At 40.3% G+C, this 25,605-nt stretch overlaps 1 protein-coding gene and 1 non-coding gene across 2 annotated transcripts in view; one reads left to right on the forward strand and one right to left on the reverse strand.

Annotated features, from left to right (window-relative positions):
- Positions 1-24,894, forward strand: part of LOC145406141 (nephrin-like) — a 199,006-nt gene extending 174,112 nt beyond the window's left edge. The window contains exons 17-18 of the mRNA XM_080277339.1: positions 5,835-5,953; positions 24,733-24,894. Of these exons, the coding sequence (XP_080133465.1) occupies positions 5,835-5,953; positions 24,733-24,894 (281 nt within the window). The remainder of the gene's footprint in view (positions 1-5,834; positions 5,954-24,732) is intronic.
- LOC145406243 (5S ribosomal RNA) lies at positions 5,468-5,586 on the reverse strand. Its single transcript, XR_013898518.1, has one exon. It is a non-coding gene; the product is annotated as a 5S ribosomal RNA (ribosomal RNA).
- Positions 24,895-25,605: the final 711 nt, after the last annotated feature.

Here is a 25,605-nt window from a genome sequence, read left to right on the forward strand (position 1 = left end):
ACTGCTACGACTCCCTGAGGAGCCAGCCCCTCCAAGAGGGAAGAATCAGAATAGAAGACCAAGTCCCGAGAATACACAACCCCACAGGACTAATTAGGCAGATACTGGAAAACTGGCAACCATAGTAAGAGACTGGATGCCTGAACTCTTCTCTTCATTCCTGGCTTCTAGCAATAGAGAACCATCACCCTGCAAGGAGACCTTGGGGGTAAATCCACATGCTGTAACTAGACCACTGTGAATCTGAAGTTCCATCTTCCGTTTTGAGGACTATGTATTTTGTATAATAGTGTTCCACAAAGACACCAGGTAACAGCTCAATAGAAGGAACATCTGGATTCGCAGTTTTGGCAGATGACCCGGAGGGTACAGGGTCATTGCCAAGAGAGTGACCAGGTGATGCCAACTCGTGCGGCTGGTCACTAACCACACGAGTGGTTGAAAAAAGGTTTGATGTGTCCATATATACATTAGTTAGAGATAAAATGGCACCATGAGCCAAGGGAAACCACCTACCAGGGAGTGATGGGACTGAGCGCGGTCTGATGGGAGCGGGGTACCTCGTTCCCAGAGGGTGACCCGAAAAGGACACCCCGTGATGTGAAAGTTTGCTCCCACCAGTTTGCTCCCACCAAACACCTCCCAGCCCAGATACCCAACCAACCAACTCAGGACAACACCAAGGTGACCCCCCTGGTGGGCGGCACCGATGACCCATATGAGTAACCTACTTTTCGGACAGCGCTTAGTCAGACTCCTCACTCACAACCTTACCCGCATGGGAAACCCTGCCTGATGTCGTTACATCCACGCCCAGGCTTGTGGGATCACAGAGGCATGCAAGTCCCCCCACTACGACATGGTGGCTGCCCATGGGGGGGGTCGGCTCTCCTGGAATTGTCGGTAGACTCTAAGGCTGGAGTAATAGCAATCAGTTATGAGTGATTGTGTAGCCAAAATAAGGAAGAATCATCATGTGGTTAGGTGCATGTAGTATGATGAAGATGTGAAGCCCCTAAGGTAACTTCTTTTGTAACATCAACAGAGGATCTGACAAAGGTGTTGAAGAATGCTTATGTCTGCAATTTTTTTCTTTTTATGATGTTGACCACATTGGGGAGATTCAGATATTTTTTTTCCTCTCAGCAATAGCCCATGCCAGGACACATAACCTGGGCCCATCAGATTCCTTGCAAAATCTCTGGTTCTCATGGAATCATTGTGAGACTCTGAGGTGAGAATAATAACAATACCAGTGAAAACAAAAGTCTCCACCTATGTAGTAGGTAGGGAATAACTAGAACTCCTTAACAGTTCTAAGAACAATCACTAGTCTCCACCTACAGTTTCTTAGTGGCCTTGACCTCATTGGAAAGATTTGATTTTTTTTCCTACAGCAATTTCCCATGCCACGGCCTATAATTTAGGTCCTTGAGATTCCTTGTGCAGTCTCCGTTTTTCCTGGAATTGTTGGGCGACTGAAGCTGGACTAAGAATAAGTAATTATGCATTTTTATTGTGTAGCAGCAATAAGGAAGCTTTGCAGTGTGGTAAGGTATGTATACTATAAAGAAGATCTGAGGATTCCAAGGTAACTTCTTGTGTAACATCAACAAGGGATATGACAAACGTGTCGAAGTACACATGTGTCTGCTACTGTTTCTTACAGTGAGCTTGACCCTACTATGGAGGTTTGGATGTTTTGTTTCTATCAGCATTGGGCCATGCCAGGACACGACCTGGGCCCTTCAGATTTCTTTTGCGGTCTCCTGTTCTCCTGGAATCATTGCACTGCCCAGAGGCAAGACTAATAATAATAATATTACCATCTGAAACAACAGTCTCCATCTATGAAGCAGATGCAGACTAATTGTTACATATTTATATTGTGTAGCCACAATAAGGAAGCTTCACCGTGTGGTAAGGTATATGTAACATAAACACTATCTGAAGACCCTAATGTAATTTCTCGTGTAACATCAACAAGGGATCTGACAAAGGTGTCGAAGAATGCATGTGTCTGCTACTGTTCCTTAAAATGACACTGACCTCGTTGGGGGGATTTCGATATTTTTTTTCCTATTAGTAATGGACCATGCCCGTACACATAACCTGTGCCCTTTTGCTTCCTTGTGCAGGTCATATTGAAATCTCCAGTGGACATGACTAACTTATCTCTCTACAATATAATATTTATATGACTCATTCTGAAATGCCCTTCCACTGCGGGTAGAGGATTTGGTATTTTTTTCCTCCATCAGCAATGGTCCATGCCAGGACTCATAACCTGGACCCTTCAGTTTCCTCATGCAGTCTCCAGTTCTCCTGGAATTATTGCGAGAGTCTGAAGTGGGAATAATAATATTACCTGCAAAAACAATAGTCTCCACCTCTGTAGTAGGTGGAGACCAATAATGATATCCCTTGCCCTTTTGAAGCCCAGCTATAAACGGACCTTGAGGTCAAGGTCACTGGTCACCTGCATGTCATATTAGGTCATCAAGATCTATCCACCAAGGTTGGTGACTCTAGCTTTACTCTTAACCACTATCCACCGGGTAATATCTACTGTATACTCATCACAATTGAGGTGCTACAGGGCCACCGGGTAGCAGCTATACATGCAAGTGTCTTTCCGTCACCATAAGAATTGGCCGCCATTTCATCTCGGCATTAAAGGGTAGGGAGGGGGTCCCTCCATAGCACACATGCAAGAATCAGTCTGTCCTGTGCTTTTGCCAAGCGTACAACAAAGTTTTCAGGTTCCTATTTGTCTGAATCCATCCATGACGCCTGAAGCCAATTGCATCATCCATTCCTGCCAATCCTCTTTCCAAGGGTATTAGAAAAGGGCTCAGTGATTGTGCTTAAGGCATTCCTTGGATGAAACAGTGTCTAGTTTATCCAGCAGAGGAGACGTTATCATGTTGCGAGCAAAGCCATAGTCAATGCTGCAGGCAGATGCAAGAACATGTTCTGCTCTCGCTCCGAAAATTAGTTCTCTTCCTCACATCATTACCCATCAGCGCAATGGCCTAGACTTGGGGCTACTTTCATTTGCAAGAGGAAGAATTGGTGAGTAATACGGTCTTTAATTTGTTTCCCTAAGTGCTTTACTCTCCTAGATACAAGCTATTTCCGGGAAATTGCCCATTATGAGGTGATGGCTGCATTAAAAATAGCCCAGCGATTGAGGGTTAACCCCTAAAGACCACATTTTTCTAATGCAATGTTCCACCTCAGCTGTGATTTGGGTTCGATTTCTCAACTTTTATGAGGGTAATTTTTTGTTTTCTTACAGATTTGAAGAGCTTGAATTTACACACCTGAAAAAAGCCAAATCTCAGTCCCTAGGCCTAATGGTTACTGCAAAAATCGCCTGTCCTAGATTATGAAAGTCCTCCTGGCAGTTAGGTAGCAAACCAAAAACTTGGCAGAAACCTAATTTTCCCTACAGAAACTTAACAAAATCAATGAAATCAGTGTAAATATGTTTCTGTTGATGAAACTAAGTGTAGGGATCAACATGAGTAAAAAAAAAAAAAAAAAAAAAAAAGGCAAAAAAAGTTTTTTCCCAACTCGAAAAATTAGGCAAAAACCTACTTTTCGACACAGAACCTTATCAGAATCAAAGAAATCAATGTAAAATGTTTCAGTCGATGAAATTAGGTGCAGGAGTTAGCATGAGAGTACTAATAAAAGGCAAAAAAAAAAAAAAAAATTGGTGAAAGTAGACAGACACAGGTTGATCATGGCAGGGAATATATCGCGTCATATTCTGGACAAAGGATAGGGAGGGAGGAAGGTGGAGGTGGGGTGGGAGGTATCTGGTGGGGATGAGGGGGGAAGAGAAACACCCCAATGTGGGGGAGGTGGTGTGGGGGGTATTATGGCTGGAGGAAACACACAAAGCCATTATAGCAGGGAGATTGTCGCATCATTCGATATAAAGTGGGGTGGAAGGAGGTAGAGGAGGGGGGGTTCGGGGGGGTAAGGGGGCATGAGATACCCCCATGTAATATAGATGTGGTATTAGTGAATAGTGTGGGTGGGAGGGGACAGTGCAGGCTGTATCCAATCAGTCAGAGGGAGGTGGAGAAGTGGCTGGGGAAGGGTCCCCACCACAGACCTGGTGAGGGGGTGGGATCTTCCTTCTCACCATCTCATCCCCTAGTTCTGATTGGGTAGAAATCATTTACGTCATAAAAGGGGCTGGCTTAGTGTTCGGCAGTTTTTAACAGACCTTCTCTGATCGTCAGTCATATGACTCTACATGGTAATCTTGGAAACTGACGATCGTCTGTCACAGTACTTTAGGGTTTACTGTAGAATCAAGTGACTTCTCTGTCTACCAGAGTAGTTCGAAATTTTTGACCACAGGCTATCTCAGAGAATAACCAGAACCCTGTAACTGTCCTACAGACAGTCACTAGTCTCCATCTACTGTTTCTTAGTGACCTTGACCTCACTGGGGAGATCTGGATATTTTTTTGGTATCAGCAACGGTCCATGCCAGGACACATAACCTGGACTCTTCAGGTGTCTTGTTGTTATGGTTTCTCTGGTCGTCCTGGAATCGTAAGGAGACTCTGAGGCCGGAATAATAATAATTAGCTGTTTATTTTCATTTTGCTGCCACAATAAGGAATCTACACAGTGTTTTTAGATATAAGTAATATAAACAAGATCTGGAGACCCTAAGGTAGCTTCTTGTATACATCAGCAAGTGATCTGACAAAGGTGTCAAAGAATGCATGTGTTTGCTGCTGTTTCTTACAATGATCTTGACCCCATTGGGGATATTTGGATTTTTTTTTCTATTAGCGGTGGTCCATGCCAGGACACATAACCTGGGCCCTTCAGATTCCTTGTGCAGTTTCTGGTTCTCCTGGAATCGTTGCGAGACTCTGAGGCCTGCTTAATAATAATTAGCTACCTATTCTTATTGTGTAGCCAAAATAAGGAGGCTTCACTGTATAGTACTGTATAATAAGGTATGTATACTATTAATAAGATTTGAAGACCCTAAGGTAACTTCTTGTGTAACATCACCAAGGGCTCTGAAGACAAAGGTGCTGAAGAACACATGCGTCTGCTACTGCTTCTTACAATGATCTTGACCCCACTGGGGAGATTTGGATATTTTTTCTATCAGCAATGACCCAAGCCAGGACACATAACATGGCCCTTCAGATTCCACGTGCAGTCTCCAGTTCTTGTGGAATCGTTGTGTGACTATGAGGCGAGAATGATAGTACCAACGAAAACAAAAGTCTGCTCCTATTTAGTAGGTGGAGACTAATAATACTTGCAAAAACAATGCTCCATATACGTAGTAGGTGAAGATTAATAATCATTCATTCATTGCCAGACGCCATGTATCCCAGACAGGGTGGCCAAGGGCTTAGAGTTAATTGTTTTACAGGGAGGGGCACTAATCCTCCACCAACCCCACTTGACGTAGGGATGCCAACAGCATCTGGTGTTTCCAGGCGGTCACCCATCCAAGTACTAACCAGACCCAACGTTGCTTAACTTCGCTGATCGAACGGGAAGCGGTGTACTCAACGTGGCATGGCCGTCAAGGCATCATTTTTAATTAACCGATGCAAATAAGTATATACAGTATAAACGATATTATCGTCAGTACCTGTTACAGTAACCCAAATACAGTAATAAAAATTTAAGGATCATCATCAATAATGAATGTACTCAGACAGCCTTTCAGCTGCCCGCTTTTAAAAGTTTAAGGCTCTTAGAAGAATCTGAATGGGCTGTGCTACTACAGCTGCTACTACTAAAACAAGTACTGCTACTAACCTTTCCACCAACAGCGCCTCCGTTACCATCTAATGAAACTTCACTGGATGAGGTTGCTGCTGGTGACCAAGATGCGTCCAACACGCAAGAGACGCTAGATGGGCCCCTGCAGCCCCTTGACCTCACTGCTCAGGTGAGTGGGTTCACTGCAGGGGTGGGATACGTAAACATATGGTAAATGTTTACAAAACGATAACACAAGATTCCTATAACGGGAATCAATCCGTTGCACAGTTCTAAATCAACTTTCTGGTTTGACATTAAAATATGGAAGATATTGATGGTTCTCTAATGTTGTGTTATAGCTTTGTAAACATTTTCCTCAAGTTAGTTCATTTTAATGGAGAAAATAAGCTGGCGAATTTCAAGCCATTTTAGGGATTAAACTAGTCAAACACCACTTAACCTAACCTGGATCCATATCATTCCATCCTAACTAAGATCAGTTTCCAGTCTTACCCTTAGTCATCAACGGAGTTCATCTTGAATCTGGTTTTAAGTCTGAAAACAAAATACTCACTTCCAGCCCTCTGAATTGCTGAATCTGAACCATACGAAACGTAGGCAAACCGTCAGCACAGCACACATTTGAGACTCCACAATATCTCGCTTACTTTTCATTTGCAAAAATGACACAGGTGAATGTTGACTTAGAACTGTGCAATGAATTGATTCCCGTTATTCTTTCTTAGGTATCTGGTATAAAGGTTTTGTAAACATTATCCAATCATTTAATCTTTTTTCTGTTGTAACTCACATATGTTTTTACAGGAAGAATTAGAAAAAGGAAGATTTTGTACTCCTGTCCCTGATCTCTCTGCAGAAAACAGGTTAAAGAAGCTCCCTAACACCTCTTCTTAAACGATTTATTTTGCTTGTTATTTGTTACTATCTTCCCTTTCCGTGGCTCATCATTCTAATATCACCATACTCTGTACCATACTCTTGATAAGTAAAGTACAAAAGTATATCAGCAAGCCACATCCAATGATAAATCGTTGAGGAACAGGTGCTAGGGAGAATACGGGCCCAAGCTAATATAGTTTTTGAAAATTTTCTGTTACACTTCACCGGGAGATTTTTTTCTTTGTGTGTGTGTGTTGCAATCACAGCTCAGTCAGCACTATTAGCGTCTAACTCACATTATTTATTCATTATTTCCTGCCTCCACTGCCGCACCCACGCCAGCACCAGCAAACTGACTCAGCAGAGAGTATCCTTCCTTCACATACTCATCACACTACAGAGTAGGCCTATCCTTCCTTCCCGTACTCTTTTCAATCAACAGAGAGCATCCTCCCTTCTCATACTTTTTCAAACAACAGTGGGTAACCTTCCTTCTACTATTCTAACAACAGAGTATTCTTCCTTCATTTACTTTTTTCAAACAACAGAATGTATCCTTCCATCACAGACTCTTTTCAAATAACAGAATATCCTTCCTTCTCATGCCCTTTTCAAACTACAGAGAAAACCCATCCTTCTCATACTCTTTTCAAACAACAGAGAGTATCCTTCCTTCTCTTACTTTTTTCAAACAACAGATTATCCGTCCTTTTCATATCCGCAGAGGTGTTGCCAGAGAGGGTCACCTTCACGTGGTGGCACTGATATAACTGGGCGGCTCCATTACTCGGTTGTAAATTCGTACCTCACCTCCTTCTCTATACCTCAAAATGAGGACAATGGACTGTAGGAGGACAGTTTCAGCCTGCTGTTCATTAGGTCCACGTTCATATGAGCCTGAGGCTATGCGAACAACAACAACAACAACAACAACTACTACTACTACTATTGATACTACTACTACCACTACTACTACTAACAATAATCTATCTATTGCTAGACGCCTTAATCCCATTCGGGGTGGCCACAAACAAATCGCCTCCACGTCGCCGTCCCCTGCCATTTCACTGCCCTGCTCCCAGCTCACACACCCCTTTCTCATATACCTCTGGACTCCATCCCCTCATCTCATCCTTGGCCTCCCCCTCCCTCTCTCCCCGTCCATCTCACTCACATACACCTCGTCAGTCTCTCACTCTTCATCTTCTCCACATGGTCAACCACCTCAGCGTGTTTCTCCTAACGCTTCCTATCACATCCCCATCCACACCATAACGCTCCTTTATATCCTCATTTGTCAGTCTGTCTCTCCAAGTGACTCCACATGCTCCTCTCAAATAACTAATTCCACTGCTCTCACTCTTGACTTGTGTCCCTCCAACAAGGTCCAAGCTTCACTTCCACACGTTAGTGTTGGTATTACAATACTGTCAAATAGTAACCTTTTTACTTCCATGCTCACTTCCCTGTTTCTTATCACTGCTTTCAAGGAAGCAGCAACCTTTCTTCCTTATCGTACCCTTTCAAGCACTTCACACTCCAAACTTCCATCCTTATTCATCACACTACTCAAGTACTTAAACGTACTCACATTTTCCATTTCCTCCTCAAAGAACCTCACTGTACATTCACTGACTTCACTTCTCTAGAAAACCATAACTTTACTCTTCCCTACATTCACCTTTAGATTCCGTTTCTTACACACTCTCCTAGACTCATCTACCAAGCCTTGCAGCTCCCCTTTGTCTTCACTTAACAACACAGTATCATCCGCAAACAACAGTACAGGGAGTTTCCAAACACTGCCCTCTCCCTTAGGGCCATTCCAACATCCACTGCCCTACCTTATATCTCTTTTATAACCCCATCCATGAACAGATTGAACAATCGTGGAGACATAACACATCCCTGTTTCAACCCTAACCTTCAAATAGAAAAATTCTCTCCAGTTCACTATCCACACCACACGCACTGCAGCATTAGCAACCTCATACATACCCTTTGCAGCATTGAACAACTTCCCGTCTACTCCATATATTCTTAATACTTTCCACAACCCTTGTCTATCCACCCTGTCATATGCTTTCTCCAAATCCATGAAGGCCGCATACAACTTCTTTCCCTTCTCTAGAAACTTTTCTACTAAAGATCTAAGAGTGATCCATTGTTTTATATCTAGTGGTGCTGACTACTGCAACTACTACTACTACTACAACTACAAATGGTAAAGATAATACTAATAATGCATTGTTTCATAACTAGTGGTGCAGTATATTATTTTATAACTAGCGCAAGCAGTACATATATATATATATATATATATATATATATATATATATATATATACCTCCCCACCACTAACGCCCATATATATAAATATATATATATATATATATATATATATATATATTACCTTCCCACCACTAACGCCCATAAATATATATATATATATATATATATATATATATATATATATATATATATATATACCTCGCCCACCACTAACGCCTCCCTCGGATTTTTTTTTTTTTTTTTTTGGAGAGAGAGAGAGAGAGAGAGAGAGAGATGACCAATTAATTCAACATAAAATAAATAATTCTCAGCTACGAGACGGAAATGAAAACTAATTATGACGTTATTCTGCTGGTTGATCAGGGAAAGGGGTGAAAAAATCTTCCCTTGTCTATTTCTTCCTGTGAAGTACATGTCTTAAGTTACGACAGGGTATTGATAGTAACTGTCTGAGAATCCCACCCGTATTCTTGTCGGATAAGGAAGCTTCGTAGTTACTCTTCGAAGGCGCTTTATTTTGCTTGTGACAGCTTGCCGTCCTCTTCAGTGTTACTTAAATCGTTCTATCACCATACTCTACATCAACAATACAGACGCCGGTATGAACCACCCCTATCCAAAAATAAGACGCTAAGCAAAAAGTGTTAGGAAGCTTTGTTGGCCGAGATGAGAGCCTAGATATTGGTGGTAAAATAGGTATTAACCAACAGTATCCAATAACAAATCGCTAATGAAAAGGTGTTACAGAGCATCCTTAACCGACGAGATAGTAGTGGTAAAGTACTGTAGTGGTTTATATTTAGAGTAGTGGGTGTAGCAAGCCAGACTAAACCCTACCTCTAACACAACACTATTGCTGGTGTATTTTCATCCGGTCCTTAACCCTTTTCATATCGGTCTATGGCCAAGACCCGTAAACTCGTCGGTTGAGGAAAACTCCGTAACACCTTTTCCCTAGCAACTTGTTTTGCTTATTACACCCTACTATCCTATTTTTTATAATGATCCCTCCAATACTCCCATACTCTACATAAATTACGTACGAAAGGATATTAACCAGCCATATCCAAAAATAAATCACTAAGGAAACGATTTTAGGGAGATTCCTTACGCAGCAAGAATACGGGCCTCAAGTTTCGTCAGACTGGAAGGACGATTTGATTATTAAATAACTAAGGAGACTTCTTCCTACCTCACAATGAAAGCCCACCAGATTTCATACAACCACGATTTAGCACGTGTGTGTGTGTGTGTGTGTGTGTGTGTGTGTGTGTTCTTACCTAATTGTATCTTTACAGGAATGAGTCAAGGTCGTACTGTCCCGGGTCTTAAGCCATATTTATTGTACATATCCTTAAAATTGTGAATTGTTTTGGCACACACTATTTCATTCGGTAGTGCATTCCACTGATCAATTGCTCTATTTGAGAAACTAAATTTCCTTACGTCTTTATCACCTCTCTTCTTATGCAGTTTTTTGCAGTGTCCTCTTGCTGATGCTTCCCCATAGGTTAAGTAATCATTTATGTCTATTTTCTCCTTCCCTGATATGCATTTATATAGCATAATCATGTCACCTCTTTTCCTTCTCTCCTGTAGTGTTGGTAGATTCAGTTTATTTAGTCTTTCTTCGTAGCTTAGATCCCTTAAGCTTGGTACCCATCTTGTAGCGGCCCTTTGAACTTTTTCAATTTTGTCTATGTGTTTTTTGAGATGAGGCCTCCAGACTACTGATGCATACTCCAGGGTTGGTCTGATGAATGATGTTATTATCTTTCTTAGCATGTCTTCATTTATGTATGTGAATGCTATTCTCATATTTGCAAGCAGTGTATACATGTTCCGTACCTACTCACTGATGTGGTCTGCCGGAGATAGTCTGTTATTGATAATCACACCTAGGTCCTTCTCTCTTTCTGACGTGTGTAGGATTCTATTTCCTAACGTATAATCCCAATCAGGTCATTTTCAACTTTTACCAAACTTGATTACATGACACTTGTCCACATTGAATTCCATTTGCCATGAATTACTTCATTCATGAAGTTTATTTAATTCTTCTTGTAGCTCTTTACAAGAGTCTATGTTAGTAATTCTCCTTTGTATTTTTGCATCATCTGCAAACATATTTAGATAGCTTTCATTTCCAGTGTTATTGTCTATATCATTTATATACACTAAAAACATGATTGGTGCCAGCACTGAGCCTTGTGGTACTCCACTAGTCACTTCTTTCCATGAGTAATTTCCCCTTAGTACTGTTTTCATTTCTCTTTTTATGAGAAAATCTTGCATCCAACAATACAGTTTGCCTCGAATTCCTCCTCGATGGTACAGTTTCCATAAAAGTCTTTGGTGTGGTACTGTGTCAAATGCTTTCTTGAAATCTAAATAGATATTGTCCACCCATCCTTCTCTTTCCTGTAATGTGTCTGTTATTCTGTCATAGTAGCGCAACAGATTAGTAACATATGATTTTCCTTTTCTGAAATCAAACTGTCTTTCTGTTGTCATAATGTGTTCTTCTAGATGATTTACCCAAGCTTTTCTAATACCTTGCTTACAACATTGGTTAGTGATACTGGTCGGTAGTTGAGTGGATTTTGTCTATTCCCTTTCTTGAATAAGGGAACAGTGTTTGTTTTCTTCCGAATATCAGGCAGTTTACCTTGACTCAAGAATTTCTTGAAAATTAAAAATAATGGTTTACTTAACTCCTTTGCACATTGCCGTAGTACCCAACCTGAAATTTCATCAGCACCATTTGCTTTTCCTTTGTCTAATTTACTTACCTCCTTCTGTATTACTTTTTCTGATGTTTGTATATCTGGTAGTATGTGTGGGCACGCATGTTCCACGTAATCCCTCTCAAAATTTTTTTCCTCTCTAAAAACTGATTGCAACTTCTTGTTTAGTGGTTTACAAATATCCTTCTCTTGTGTATAGGTGATTCCCTCATCCGTAATGGATTGTATTTTATCTTTTACTTTGGTTTTGCTTCTGATGTAGCTGTAAAAGAGCTTCTGTTGATCACTACTTTTATTTATGATATCCTCATCAAACTGTTTCTGGGCTTCCCTCCTTATTCTTGTACAATCGTTTCTTGCCTGTTTGTAATTATTATATGCCCTTTCATTATTGTGTCTTCTGTATCTATTTCACTACAAATCTCTTTTTTCTTTTAATTTTTTACATTCTGTATTGAACCATTTCTTTATTTTCTTTTCTGCTTCTTTGTGCTGTGGGATGTACTTCTGGACTCCTATTTCATAAAGTTCACATAATTTTTTATATATAGCATTTAAATCTTGTCCTCTAAGCGCCTTTCCCCAATCAATTTCTACGAAGTACTTCTTTAGGTCATGATAGTTTCCCTTTTTATAGTGTAGCCTCTTTTTGTAACTTTCATTGCTGTTAACTATGTCATATGCTATCCCGAAGTTGCAATTTAGTACCGCATGGTCGCTTTTGCCTAATGGAGGGTGGTATATTAAATTGTCAATATAGTTTTCTTGCCCAGTCAATGTGAGATCTAGCATTGAGGGTACATCGAGTCCTCTTTTCCTGGTGCTTTCCATTACATGTTGCGTTAGGAAAAACTCTTGCACGAGATGCAGGAGCTTTTGGTCCCAGCAGCTTTCTTGGCTTGGTATATCTAGAGTATTCCAATTTATATTTGTATTAAAATCTCCAGTTAGTATAATTCTTTCCGATTTCTCTTCTATTTTATGTAGTAATGATCTTAAACTATGAATTTTATTCTCTGCCAGGTCCTCATACTCGTCTCATTGCCATGTGTTTGACTTGGGTGGCATGTACAAATTGGCTACAATGATTTTCCCTTCCATTGTATTGATCTCTACTGCAATCATTTCTACTTGTGAGAGTATATCTAGTTCTATTTCTTTGACTTTTAGATTTTTCATGGTTAATATTATAATTCCTCCTCCTTTTTTAAGTTCCTATCTCTTCTCTGTATATTATATTCCTCTAAGTTTAGGATGTCATTTGATAGCCTTGGTGTTAATTTTGTTTCAGTTAGGCATATTATATGTGGTTCATTTTCTTTGACATAATCATTCATCTCTAAATATTTAGATACCATTCCATCCACATTGGAGTACATCAACTTCATCTTGTTTATATACTTGTCATGACTTGGTTCTACTACCATCCCCCTTTTCATTCCCTCCTGTTTATGTACCACTTTCGTACCTGCAATCCTATTACTTTGTTAAAAAATGTATTCTTCTCCTCTGATCTTCCCTCATATTTTGTTTTTGCTTCCTTCCTCTTCTCTTTCAGTAATTTCAGTTCCTCTTGTGTTAGGCATCATTTTATCCATACATTTTTGAACTCCTCTTTTTCCATAAGATTCTTTGCATTTTTTAGTATCTCCTCCACGGTGTTTACACTCTGAAAGGTTACCTTTAAGGGTCTTGACTTGCTTCTCTCGTATATCCCTAACCTTTTGTGTTCCTCTATGTTTTTACTACAGATTTCCTCTGATACTTCTTTCAATATGTTCATTACATTTGCCATCTCCTTTTTGTCTCTTGAGATCATATTATTTACTTCTTCCTCTTCTATACCAGTGATTACTATAGATTTGTTGATTACTGAATCCCTGACCAACTTAGGATTGTTTTGGATTATTCTTTTCACTTCCTATTTAATGCTTTTTTCTTCCACCCTTGTTTCTAAGTCTTTCTTTACTTCCACCATTTCAGCATAAGTGGTTCCCACATCATTTTTGTAGCTTTGCACAGCTTCATTCACCTGTGTTATCTTCTCCTCAATATCACTGCTCTTGTCTATCCGACTGCTTACTTGCCTAATTGTCTCTGTATCATTTTTTAACTCTCCATAATACTCTCGTGATTGACTACTGTACTTGCCATTTCATTAATTTTTCTCCTAAGAGAACCCAATTCTACTGTCAGCTCACCTATGGTTATGTCTTTCTTGTTGACTTCCTCTCCTAATTTTTCTACTTCTTCCTTTTGCTAGTGCATCTGTTTCTTAATTTCATCAATCTCATTTTGAAAAACTGTCTCTAACCTGTGTACTCGTTCAACTAGTTTATTGTGTCTCCATTTCAACTAGTTCTTGGTAGAAATGATCGTCCTGCTTTCTACCTTTATCCCTTTTCTTTTCCAAATTTGCTTTACTAAAGTATGTGGTCATGTTGCAGTACTAAAAGGACATATGGTACTTACATTCCCTGGGGCAGTTGTAGACAAAACAAACAATTAGCTGATTGTGCGCATTCTTACTCTAATTTCCTTTCTTTTCTGTTTGAACAAGTCTTGCTTTAAAACGTTTTTTTTCTTTTTTTTTTTTATTTTTTAGAACACCATTTAGTCTAACCTGGTACAGAGCTTGAATCATATAAAGATACTAATTTAGGTATTGCCACTGGCCACGTTGGCCGTTTATGGAGTGATGGCGGCGAGCGTCTGTTCTCGGTGCTTTGTGTGTGTGTGTGTGTGTGTGTGTGTGTGTGTGTGTTCTTACCTTACCTAATTTTTGTTACCTAATTGTATCTTAACAGGAGTGTGTCAAGCTCGTACTGTCCCGGGTCTTAAACCATTTTTATCGTACATATCCTTAAATTTGAAAATTGTTTTGGCACACACTATTTCATTCGGTAGTGCATTCCACTGATCAATTGCTCTATTTGGGAAACTAAATTTCCTTACGTCTTGATCACCTCTCTTCTTATGCAGTTTTTTCAGTGTCCTCTTGCTGATGCTTCCCCATAGGTTAAGTAATCATTTATGTCTATTTTCTCCTTCCCTGATATGCATTTATATAGCATAATCATGTCACCTCTTTTCCTTCTCTCCTGTAGTGTTGGTAGATTCAGTTTATTTAGTCTTTCTTCGTAGCTTAGATCCCTCATGCTTGGTACCCATCTTGTAGCAGCCCTTTGAACTTCTTCAATCTTATCTATGTGTTTTTTGAGATGAGGACTCCAGACTACTGATGCATGCTCCAGGGTTGGTCTGATGAATGATGTTATTATCCTTCTTAGCATGTCTTCATTTATGTATATGAACGCTATTCTCATATTTGCAAGCAGTGTATACATGTTCCGTACCTTCTCACCGATGTGGTCAGCCGGAGATAGTCTGTTATTGATAATCACACCTAGGTCCTTCTCTCTTTCTGATGTGTGTACTGTAGGGTTATATTTCCTAACGTATAATCCCAATCAGGTCTTTTTCTACTTTTACTAAACTTAATTATATGACACTTCTCCACATTGAATTCCATTTGCCATGTATACTCCATTCATGAAGTTTACTTAATTCTTCTTGTAGCTCTTTACAAGAGTCTGTGTTAGTAATTCTCCTTGGTATTTTTGCATCATCTGCAAACATATTTAGATAGCATTCATTTCCAGTGTTACTGTCTTTATCATTTATATACACTAAAAACATTATTGGTGCCAGCACTGAGCCCTGTGGTACTCCACTAGTCACTTCTTTCCATGATGAGTAATTTCCCCTTAGCACTGTTCTCATTTCTCTTCTTATGAGAAAATCTTGCATCCAACAATACAGTTTGCCTCGAATACCTCCTTGACAGTACAGTTTCCATAAAAGTCTTTGGTGTGGTACTGTGTCAAATGCTTTCTTGAAATCTAAATAGATACTGTCCACTCATCCTTCTCTTTCCTGTAATGTGTCTGTTACTCTGTCATAGTAGCCTAACAGATTAGTAACACGTGATTTTCCTTTTCTGAAACCAAACTGTCTTTCTGTTATCATATTGTGTTCTTCTAGATGATTTGTCCAAGCTTTTCTTATAAGCTTTTGTAATACCTTGCGTACAACACTGGTTAGTGATACTGGTCGGTAGTTGAGTGGATTTTGTCTATTCCCTTTCTTGAATAAGGGAACAATGTTTGCTTTCTTCCAAATATCAGGATTCCTTGGATATTATAAATAATGGTTGACTTAACTCCTTTGCACATTCACGTAGCACCCAACATGAAATTTCATCAGGACTATTTGCTTTTCCTTTGTCTAATTTACTTAGCTCCTCCTGTATTACTTTTTCTGATGTTTGTTTATCTGGTAGTATGTGTGGGCATGCATGTTCCACATAATCCCTCTCAAAATTTCTTTCCTCTGTAAAAACTGATTGGAACTTCTTGTTTAGTGGTTCACAAATATCCTTCTCTTGTGTATAGGTGATTCCCTCGTCCGTAACGGATTGTATTTTATCTTTTACTTTGGTTTTGCTTCTGATGTAGCTGTAAAATAGCTTCGGTTGATCGCTACTTTTATTTATGACAACCTCCTCAAACTGTTTTTGGGTTTCCCTCCTTATTCTTGTACAATCGTTTCTTGCCTGTTTGTAATTATTATATGCCCTTTCATTATTGTGTCTTCTGTATCTATTTCACTACAAATCTCTTTTTTCTTTTAATTTTTTACATTCTGTATTGAACCATTTCTTTATTTTCTTTTCTGCTTCATTGTGCTGTGGGATGTACTTCTGGACTCCTATTTCATAAAGTTCACATAATTTTTTATATATAGCATTTAAATCTTGTCCTCTAAGCTCCTTTTCCCAATCAATTTCTAAGAAGTACTTCTTTAGGTCATGATACTTTCCCTTTTTATAGTTTAGGCTCTTTTTGTAAGTTTCATTGCTGTTAACTATGTCATATGCAATCCTGAAGTTGCAATTTAGTACTGCATGGTCGCTTTTGCCGAATGGAGGGTGATATATTAAACTGTCAATATCGTTTTTCTTGCCTAGTAAATATGAGATCTAGCACTGAGGGTACATCGAGTCCTCTTTTTCTGGTGCTTTAGGAAAAACTCTTGCACGAGATCCAGGAGTTTTTGGTCCCAACAGCATTCTTGCCTTATTATATCTAGAGTATTCCAATTTATATTTGTATTAAAATCTCCAGTTAGTATAATTCTTTCCGATTTCTCTTCCATTTTATGCAGTAATGATCTTAAACTCTGAATTGTACTCTCCACCAGGTCCTCATATTCATCTCTTTCCCACGTGTTTGATTTGGGTGGCATGTACAAATTGGCTACAATGATTTTCCCTTCAGATGTACTGATCTCTGCTGCAATAATTTTTACTTGTGAGGGTATATCTAGTTCTATTTCTTTGACTTTTAGATTTTTCTTAGTTAATATTGAAATTCCTCCTCCTTTTTTTAAGTTCCTATCTCATCTCCATATATTATATTCCTCTAGGTTTAGGATGTCATTTGATATCCTTGATGTTAGTTTTGTTTCAGTTAGGCCTATTATATGTGGTTCAATTTCTCTGACATAATCATTCATCTCTAATAATTTAGATACCATTCCATCCACATTGGAGTACATCAACTTAATCGTCTTGTTTATATACTTGTCATGACTTGGTTCTTCTACCTTCCTCCTTTTTATTCCCTCCCGCGTATGTACCACTTTCGTACCTGCAATCCAATTACTTTGTAAAAAAAAATGTATTTTTCTCCTCCTCTGATCTTCCCCCATTTTTTGTTATTGCTTCCTCCCTCTTCTCTTTCAATAATTCCAGTTCGTCTTGTGTTAGGCATCTTTTTATCCACACATTTTTGAAGTCCTCTTTTTCCATAAGATTCTTTGCATTTTTTAGTATCTCCTCCACGGTGTTTACACTCTGGAAGGTTACATTTAGAGGTTTTGATTTGCTTCTCTCATATTTCCCTAACCTTTTGTGTTCCTCTATATCTTTATTACAGATTTCCTCTGATACTTCTTTCAATATGCTCATTACATTTGCCATCTCCTTTTTGTCTCTTGAGATCTTGTTTTTTACTTCTTCCTCTTCTATACCAGTGATTACTATAGATTTGTTGATATCTACTGAATCTCTGACAAACTTAGGTTTGTTTTGGATTATTCTTTTCACTTCCTTTTTAATGCTTTTTCCTTCCACCCTTGTTTCTAAGTCTTTCTTTACTTTCACCATTTCAGCATAAGTGGTTTCCACATCATTTTTATAGCTTTGCACAGCTTCATTCATCTGTGTTATCTTCTCCTCAATATCACTGCTCTTGTCTATCAGACTGCTTACTTGCCTAATTGTCTCTGTATCATTTTTTAACTCTCCATAATACTCTCGTGATTGACTACTGTACTTGCCATTTCACTAATTTTCCTCCTAAGTGTACCCACTTCTACTGTTCACTCATATATGGTTGTGTCTTTCTTGTTGACTTCCTTTCCTGATTTTTCTATTTCTTCCTTTTGTGAGTGCATCTGTTTCTTAATTTCATGAATCTCTTTCTGAAAAGCCATCTCTAGTCTGTGTACTCGTTCCACCAGTTTATTGTGAGTCTCCATTTCAACCAGTTGTTGGTAGAAATCATCATCCTAATCATCCTGCTTTCTACCTTTATCCCTTTTCTTTTCCAAATTTGCTTTACTAAAGTATGTGGTCATGTTGCAGTACTAAAAGGACATATGGTACTTACATTCCCTGGGGCAGTCGTAAACTAAACAAATGATCTGCTGATTGTGCGCATTCTTGCGCTACTTTGTTTACTTTTCTGTTTGAACAATTCTTATTTTAAACTTCTTCTTTTTTATATCAGAACACCATTTAGTCTAGCCTGGTACAGAGCTTGACTCATATAAAGATACTAATTTAGGTAATGTCACTGGCCAAGTATGGAGCAGTGGCGACGTGTATCTGTTCTCCTCGGTGCCTCGTGTGCGTGTGTGTGTGTGGTCTCTTAATAGTGGGTTAATCAGTGTTTAATATGCTGATGGTAATGTAATGGCTTGTGTCTATGGTAATTGGCCTAGAAATCCACTAACCATCACTATCATCAAATCCTAATGTTTTTCCTATAGGGATTTCAGAGCATCTATCTATCTATCTATTGCCGGACTCCATAATCCCATAAGTTATTTGTTTTATGGGGAGGGGCACTAACCCTCCACCAACCCACTTGTTGACATGTAGGGAGCACATATGGTTTGGTTATATGGTTACCACCCAACGTTGTAAATTGTTCCTTGGCTTACAAGAAACCATTTGGCTTGTCACTCAATGTAAAGCTACCTGTAAAGGAATGAAAAACAATGAAAAGTGACAGGAAAGATGGGAGAAATAGGAAGAGAGGAGGGCAGACACAGAAAAACAATGATAAATGCTAAGGAAGAAGTAGGCTGCACTACATCGAGTGGATGATGGTCGCCACCACCTACCACTAATGCTGTCTCTTAATAGAGTAATAATCAGCGTAGATATTGGTAGTAGTAGTAGTAGTTGTTGTTGTAGTTGAAAACATAGGCAATGCTATGCTGTTAAATCCCTCCATCTGACCAAGCACATACACCCCCACCTCCCAGCACACCTAACCAAGCACGTAACGGCCCTCACCCCCCAATCTTTTCTTTTTAAAGTGGATGTAAGGAGAACGCCTTGAAGACATATAAGCTGGGCCATTCAGATTCCTTTCACAAGTCACATTGAAATGTCAAGAAGAATTATTGTTTATACTTTTTCATAAAAAAAAAAAAAAACTTAAGACACAGGATTCTACTGTACCTATCAAAAGGCACCAGTTCACTGTAAGACACATAACTATGTGAAATTTCATGACTCTATAGCGAATACAAAAACGAAAGCTCTATGCCTGGCCAGCTACTGTGCCACCCTGCTCTATGGACGGACACCCATTGATCCCTGTGGTAACAACACCCTCCACTGATTTGTCAGGTGAAGGGTAAAAGGTAGTTGTAGTAATAATAGTAGTAGTAGTACCAGCAGTGGTAGCAGCAATAGTAGTAGTAGTAGTAGTAGTAGTAGCAATAGTAGTAGTAGTAGTAATAGTAGTAGTAGTGTAGTTATTAATGTTGCAACTCCAGGTTCATCGGAAATGCGAATGCAGTGGACTGCAGACTGAAGATGTTTTCCTCCTACAGTCCACCATCCTCCTTTTGGGGGAGAGGGACACGATTGAAGAACATTTGTAAAACTAAGGAGGCAGTCCATCCAGTTATGTACAGAACATCAATGCCACCACTAGAAGGCACTCCACTGATACTGACTGTAAAGTAATATGTCTGTACAAAAGAATACTGAACTTTTGAAATAGCACGCCAACAAGCCAGTGTAACATGTTCGCGATGGGAATGTTGTGTAGCAGCGACAATGAGCTTAGTCTAACACTAGCCACATCATGCCATGTCATCTTAGTCACTGAGGTACATGCGCTTGAGTAAATGTGTGTTTTGTGCACATATAGCAGTCATATGAAGTGTATTTAGCCCAGTAGTTAACTAACCCTTCCCTCAGCACTAATAGCAGTTCTCAACCCATCGCATCTGGGTGTCATGTATACATGTCATCTCAGGGCTGTCCAGGTGACAGGTATACATGATCTAGAAATTCACGTCATTGTTTGAATATTCAGCTGGTTATTTCTACAACACTAGCCACTGGAAACCCTCTGGCATGCATCACAGCCATGCTCCAGTTTCCTGCATACCTCCATCATGGCTAGACCTACGCAAAAATTTTCTGTGTGTCTGGACCCTTGGTTGAGCACCCCCAGCCACTGACTTCGACACCAATGAAATCTAGAGGCCCAAAAAGGAAAGGCTTTAGTGATAATGCAATAGGGAGAGAATTGGACCTGCCATTATCGCCAACAGTGAGTGGGGAAAGTGACTTCTCTGACGAAGTGACCTCGCCATACTGCGTGCGGAATTGTACGTGCAGATGAGGAAGGTAGCCTTGGGTTCTCCACTGTGTGGCAATCTTTTCCCTCTGCAAGATCATCAGCCTTTTCTGATGATGGAAATGGGCCAGATGATATTGATGATCCTGTAGAGGGGTATATTCACACAGTGGAGAAAATGGAAGAGAAGGTAGGGAATGAAGAAAAGGAGGAGGTGGAGGATGGTGGGAAGAGGTGATGCCGCAGGCTGAGCCTCACACCAGTGAGTGACTCCATGCCTACTGTAGAAATTTCCAAACATCCTACCACAACATTAGCCCCTCCCACTTATCCTGCATCTTTACCTGCCTCACCACCTGCCTTGCCACGTGTCTTGCCATGCCAGTCTGCCTCACCAAGTGCCTCACCTCACCGGCCTGCCTCACCACATGCCTCACCATGCTGGCCGGCCTCACCATTTGTCTCATCATGCTGGCCTGCCTCACCCACGTGCCTCGCCATGCCAATCTGCCTCACCATGTGCCTCACCACATCAGCCTGCCTCGCCACCTGCCTTGCAACACGACCTTTCCTCATCACCACAGCCAAGTACATTGGGGTATGCAGGTGCAGGCACATGACAACGATCATTTTATGACCGGCAGGCACATGCCAGTCCCCGAATTTCACTATCATCATCACCACCACGATCACTGTCACCAGCATCATCACCATCACAACCATCACCTGCCTCATCTACTAAGTATTTAGATGACTCACCACCACGGCACCATGCTAGGGGCTGGGGCAAGGCACAGGGCAGGCCCCGTGCATGGCAGGCAAGGCAGGGACCAAGGGTGGGTGTGTTAGAAACATTTGCCTGGGAGGATGGGATAGCATTTCAGCCCAATGTATGTGTGTTTGATGGCATAAATGCAGGTGTGCAGCCAGAATTAAAGTGCAATGCATCATCCACCCCTGTTGATGTTTTTCATTGCTTTTTTTTTTTTTTTTTACATCAACAGTAATGGAATTCATTGTCAAGGAAATAAATGCATTCAGGGAATTCTGCTGAAATTAGGGTAAAACCTCACACATAAGAGTGAGTGCAAAGATGAAAGAATGGACAGTGACGAATGTTAGCAAGATGTAATTTTGGCCAGCACTGACCATGTTGATGCCTCAAAGAACAAAACAAAAAAACATAATATTCATGATTATTGGCTAGTGGATGACATCGCCATGACTGGTAAGTATAATCCACGGGATAGGTACCTCAACATCCTCAGGTACCTGCATTTCTCCACCAATATGGGCCCTCATCTGATCAATAAGCTATGAATAATTCGCTCAATTCTGGAAATGAATAAGGAGAAATTTAGATCTTATTTCAGGCCATTCCAGAGGGTTGTTATTGACGAGTCACTTATTCTGTTCAAGGGGCGTCTTGCCTTCATACAGTACATTCACTCAAAGAGACATTTGGAATTAAGTTTTTTGTTTTGTGTGATTGCAAGAATGGCTGCGTGATAGATTTTATTGCATATACAGCAAGTGATACGTAGTTATCGAAGGATGAGCTCCGGGGCTTCTCTGGCTCAGTCGTGAAGAAGCTCATGGACAGGTACTTTGGTGGCAACCATATCCTGTTCACCGATAAATACTACACGGCGCCAAGTCATGCAAAGTGCCTGCAAGAACACAAAATTGGATCATGTGGCACTGTCCATGCAAAGAGGAAACATTGGTCATCCTTTTCTAAGGGCATCATTATGGGGGAATGTGGGATTTTGAAATCAGGTAAACTCCTTGCAAGAGAAAGGTAAATGTCTTCTTCACGGTCCATGAAGGTAAGTTGATAGACACTGGCAAGGTTCATAAGAGAACGAGGCAGCCAGTTTTCAAGCCTGATGCTGTTATTGACAATAATATCAACATGAGATTCGTCGATAAATGTGATATGTAGATTGCCACCATCGACTGTCTGAGGCGATGCTGTAAGTGGTACAAGCATTCTTACATGTACTTGACATCTGTGTACTGAATGCTTTCATTCTGTACAAAGATGTAACACAAACCAGCACATCCCTCAGACAGTTTGGAAAGGATGTACTGTACGACCTCCTGGGTAGATATGGCCAAGTAATGCCTGCTGTAAACGGAGGTACAGTGTACTGCAACTGCCTGACTGGTTGTATTGCATGGATGACCTCACCAGGCATTACACTGAAGTGCTGCCTCTAAACCTGCAGGCAAAGAAGCCTTCTGGCATTGCTATGTCTGCGCAAATTCATCGCACCAACCATAGCAACGCTTTGTGAGGAGGTGGTGGTGTGCTGAATATGAAGTGGCACTGTGCACTACCTCTTTCTTTGACTTTCACTCAAAGACCGAGCAGTAGAAGTCTGGGTCATATGCATAAGCTAGTGTTAGTTTAGTGGGCTACATACATGTATGTTGATTTTTGTATAAAAAGAAAAAAACAGTTTTACTGCTCTGTGTATATTTATATGAATAATGGAAGCAGAAACTCTGTTTCATGATGAAGTCGGTGCCGTATTTTTTATTGAAAGTTTTCGTGTGTATAGATACAGGTATCTGTTATGAAGAAAAAGTACATATCATAGGGAAGAAAAATGTCATATGTGTAAGTATTTTCGATTATGGACAGTACGTGAATAACTTCTTTATTCACAATATATATATATATTTTTTAGTTTTATAGTAGTAGTAATAGTAGTAGTGGTAATATTTTAGTAGTAGTAGTATGTGTAATAGTTGTGGTAGTAATAGTAGTAGTTGTAGCAGTGGTAGCTGTAGTAGTATTAGATGTAGTAGTGGTAGTTGTGGTAGTACTAGTAGTAGTAGTAGTGTTAGCTGTAGTAGTAGTAGTAATAATTGTAGTATTTGTAATATTGTAATACCCAGACTTCTAGTTGCACAGTGGTGCCAAATTCATGTGATTATGCAAGCCAAACATACATCCTTGTGTGTGTGTGTGTGTGTGTGTGTGTGTGTGTGTAAGGCGGTGTGGTGATGAGGCGAGCAGGGAACCTGCCTGAATGTCGTTGCTATGGTTACCAGACTTCCAGCAGCAAGTAAACCCAATTACTGAAAAATTCACGTAAATAGTGTTTGTGGTAGATTGCGGTCTTCTGGGAGTTTTATCGAAGCGTTATTAATGTCTAAGCCTTAGTTGTTTCACCGCACCTCTGCCATGCATATGGGCAAAGGAAAAAAAAAAAAAAAATTGCCCCTTTTCCCCACTCACCCAATCTTCATACACGCACTTCACGGACCATCTGATGCAATCAGCTTGAAGTAGAATGACTGATGAGTATTATGACACTTTGTTTTTTTTGTTTTTGGTTGTTAACTGAGATAATGAAGGTTTTAAAATTGACGATTTTCTCAGGAATGCCCGGCTGTGGAAAGGGTTGGTGGGAATATGTGCTGGACGCAATATGTTAATGCCTTTCTTACAGGGTGCTTGTCCATGTCTTAGAGATATTCTCGGGAAGTCCCGGTACTTTTTTATAGATTAAGTCGTTTCTTCAAACAGTCCATATCCTTCACCACCTATCTATCTATCTATCTATCTGTAGCCAGACGCCTTAATCCCGTAAAGGGTGGCCACAAGCTAATCGCCTCCATGTCGCCCTGTCCCCTGCATGTCGTTGCCCTCCCATCAGCTTACACCCCCTCCCCCCTCTTGTATACCTCTCCACTCCATCCATCCATCTCATTCTACCTTCAGCCCCTCCACTAAGTGTAATTATCCCAGAAGTTAATTAACCCTTGCTCCAGCACTAACACCAGTTCTTAATGCCTTCCCTCAGCATTAATACCAGTTCTTAATACATTCCCCTAGCACTAACACCAGTTCTTCAATCCTTCTCCTAGCACTAACACCAGTTCTTAATGCCTTTCCCTAGCACTAACCCCAGTTCTGAATGCCTTCCCCGAGCACTAACACCAGTTCCTAATGCCTTCCTCCAGCACTAACACCAGTTCTTAATGCCTTCCCTCAGCATTAACTCCAGTTTTTAATGCCTTCCCTCAGCACTAACACCAGTTCTTAATATTTTTTCGCACAGGACAGCGGCAGTCCAACAAGCCAAGGGTCTCGGACCTACATGCCTCGTTGTCACGTCCAGCCCCTCCACTCCATCGACCTGCCCCAAGCCACTTCCACCAACCACAAATACTACAAGATTAAGATCAACTGCACACGACTGAACAACGAGAGCTTTGTTTAATAGTCATCTTACCGTCGAAATGACTATGCCACTCTCTCATGTTGAATACTGAGGCCCGTATTCTTGTCGGTTAATGAAGTCCCCTAGCACCACTTCACAGGAGTTGTATTTTGCTTATTACGCCCTCCTGTTCTTTTCTGCGTTACTTAAATCATTCTAATATCATACTTCGAGACAGTAAACGTGCGAATTATATTACTCAGGTGCATTCAAAATAAATTGGTAAGGAAGGAGTGTTAGGAGGCTTCTTTAACCGTCGAGAATACAAGTCTTAGTCTCAGCTCATCTGCTCCAGGAAGTCATTCCCACCGAAAATTTTGAGGAAAAAAAATGCTTTATCAACATGAATTCAGTTCTTAGTCAATACGTAGTTGCAGGTACTGATGGCTAACTATCTATCTATCTGTCTATTGTCAGACGCCTTATTCCTGTAAGGGATGGCCACAAACAAATCGCCTCCATGTCGCCCTGTTTCCTGCCATTTCGCTGCTCTCCCACCAACTTCCATCCCCCTTTCTCATATACCTCTCTATCCCTCCATCTCATCCTTGGTTTCTCCCTCCTTTACCCCTCCCCCCGATCACATCAAATACACTTGCCTAGTTGCCAAATGTAATGCTGTGAGAGTCAAAAGTAATGCTACGTCTGTCAAAATGATGTGTTGGTCAAATGTAATGATATGAGAATCAAATGTATTGCTGTATCGGTCAA

The sequence above is a fragment of the Coenobita brevimanus genome, chromosome 69 (genome assembly GCF_032717465.1).
Source record: "Coenobita brevimanus isolate Jiangsu-jjx chromosome 69, ASM3271746v2, whole genome shotgun sequence".
In the NCBI taxonomy this organism is placed as follows: Eukaryota; Metazoa; Arthropoda; class Malacostraca; order Decapoda; family Coenobitidae; genus Coenobita; species Coenobita brevimanus.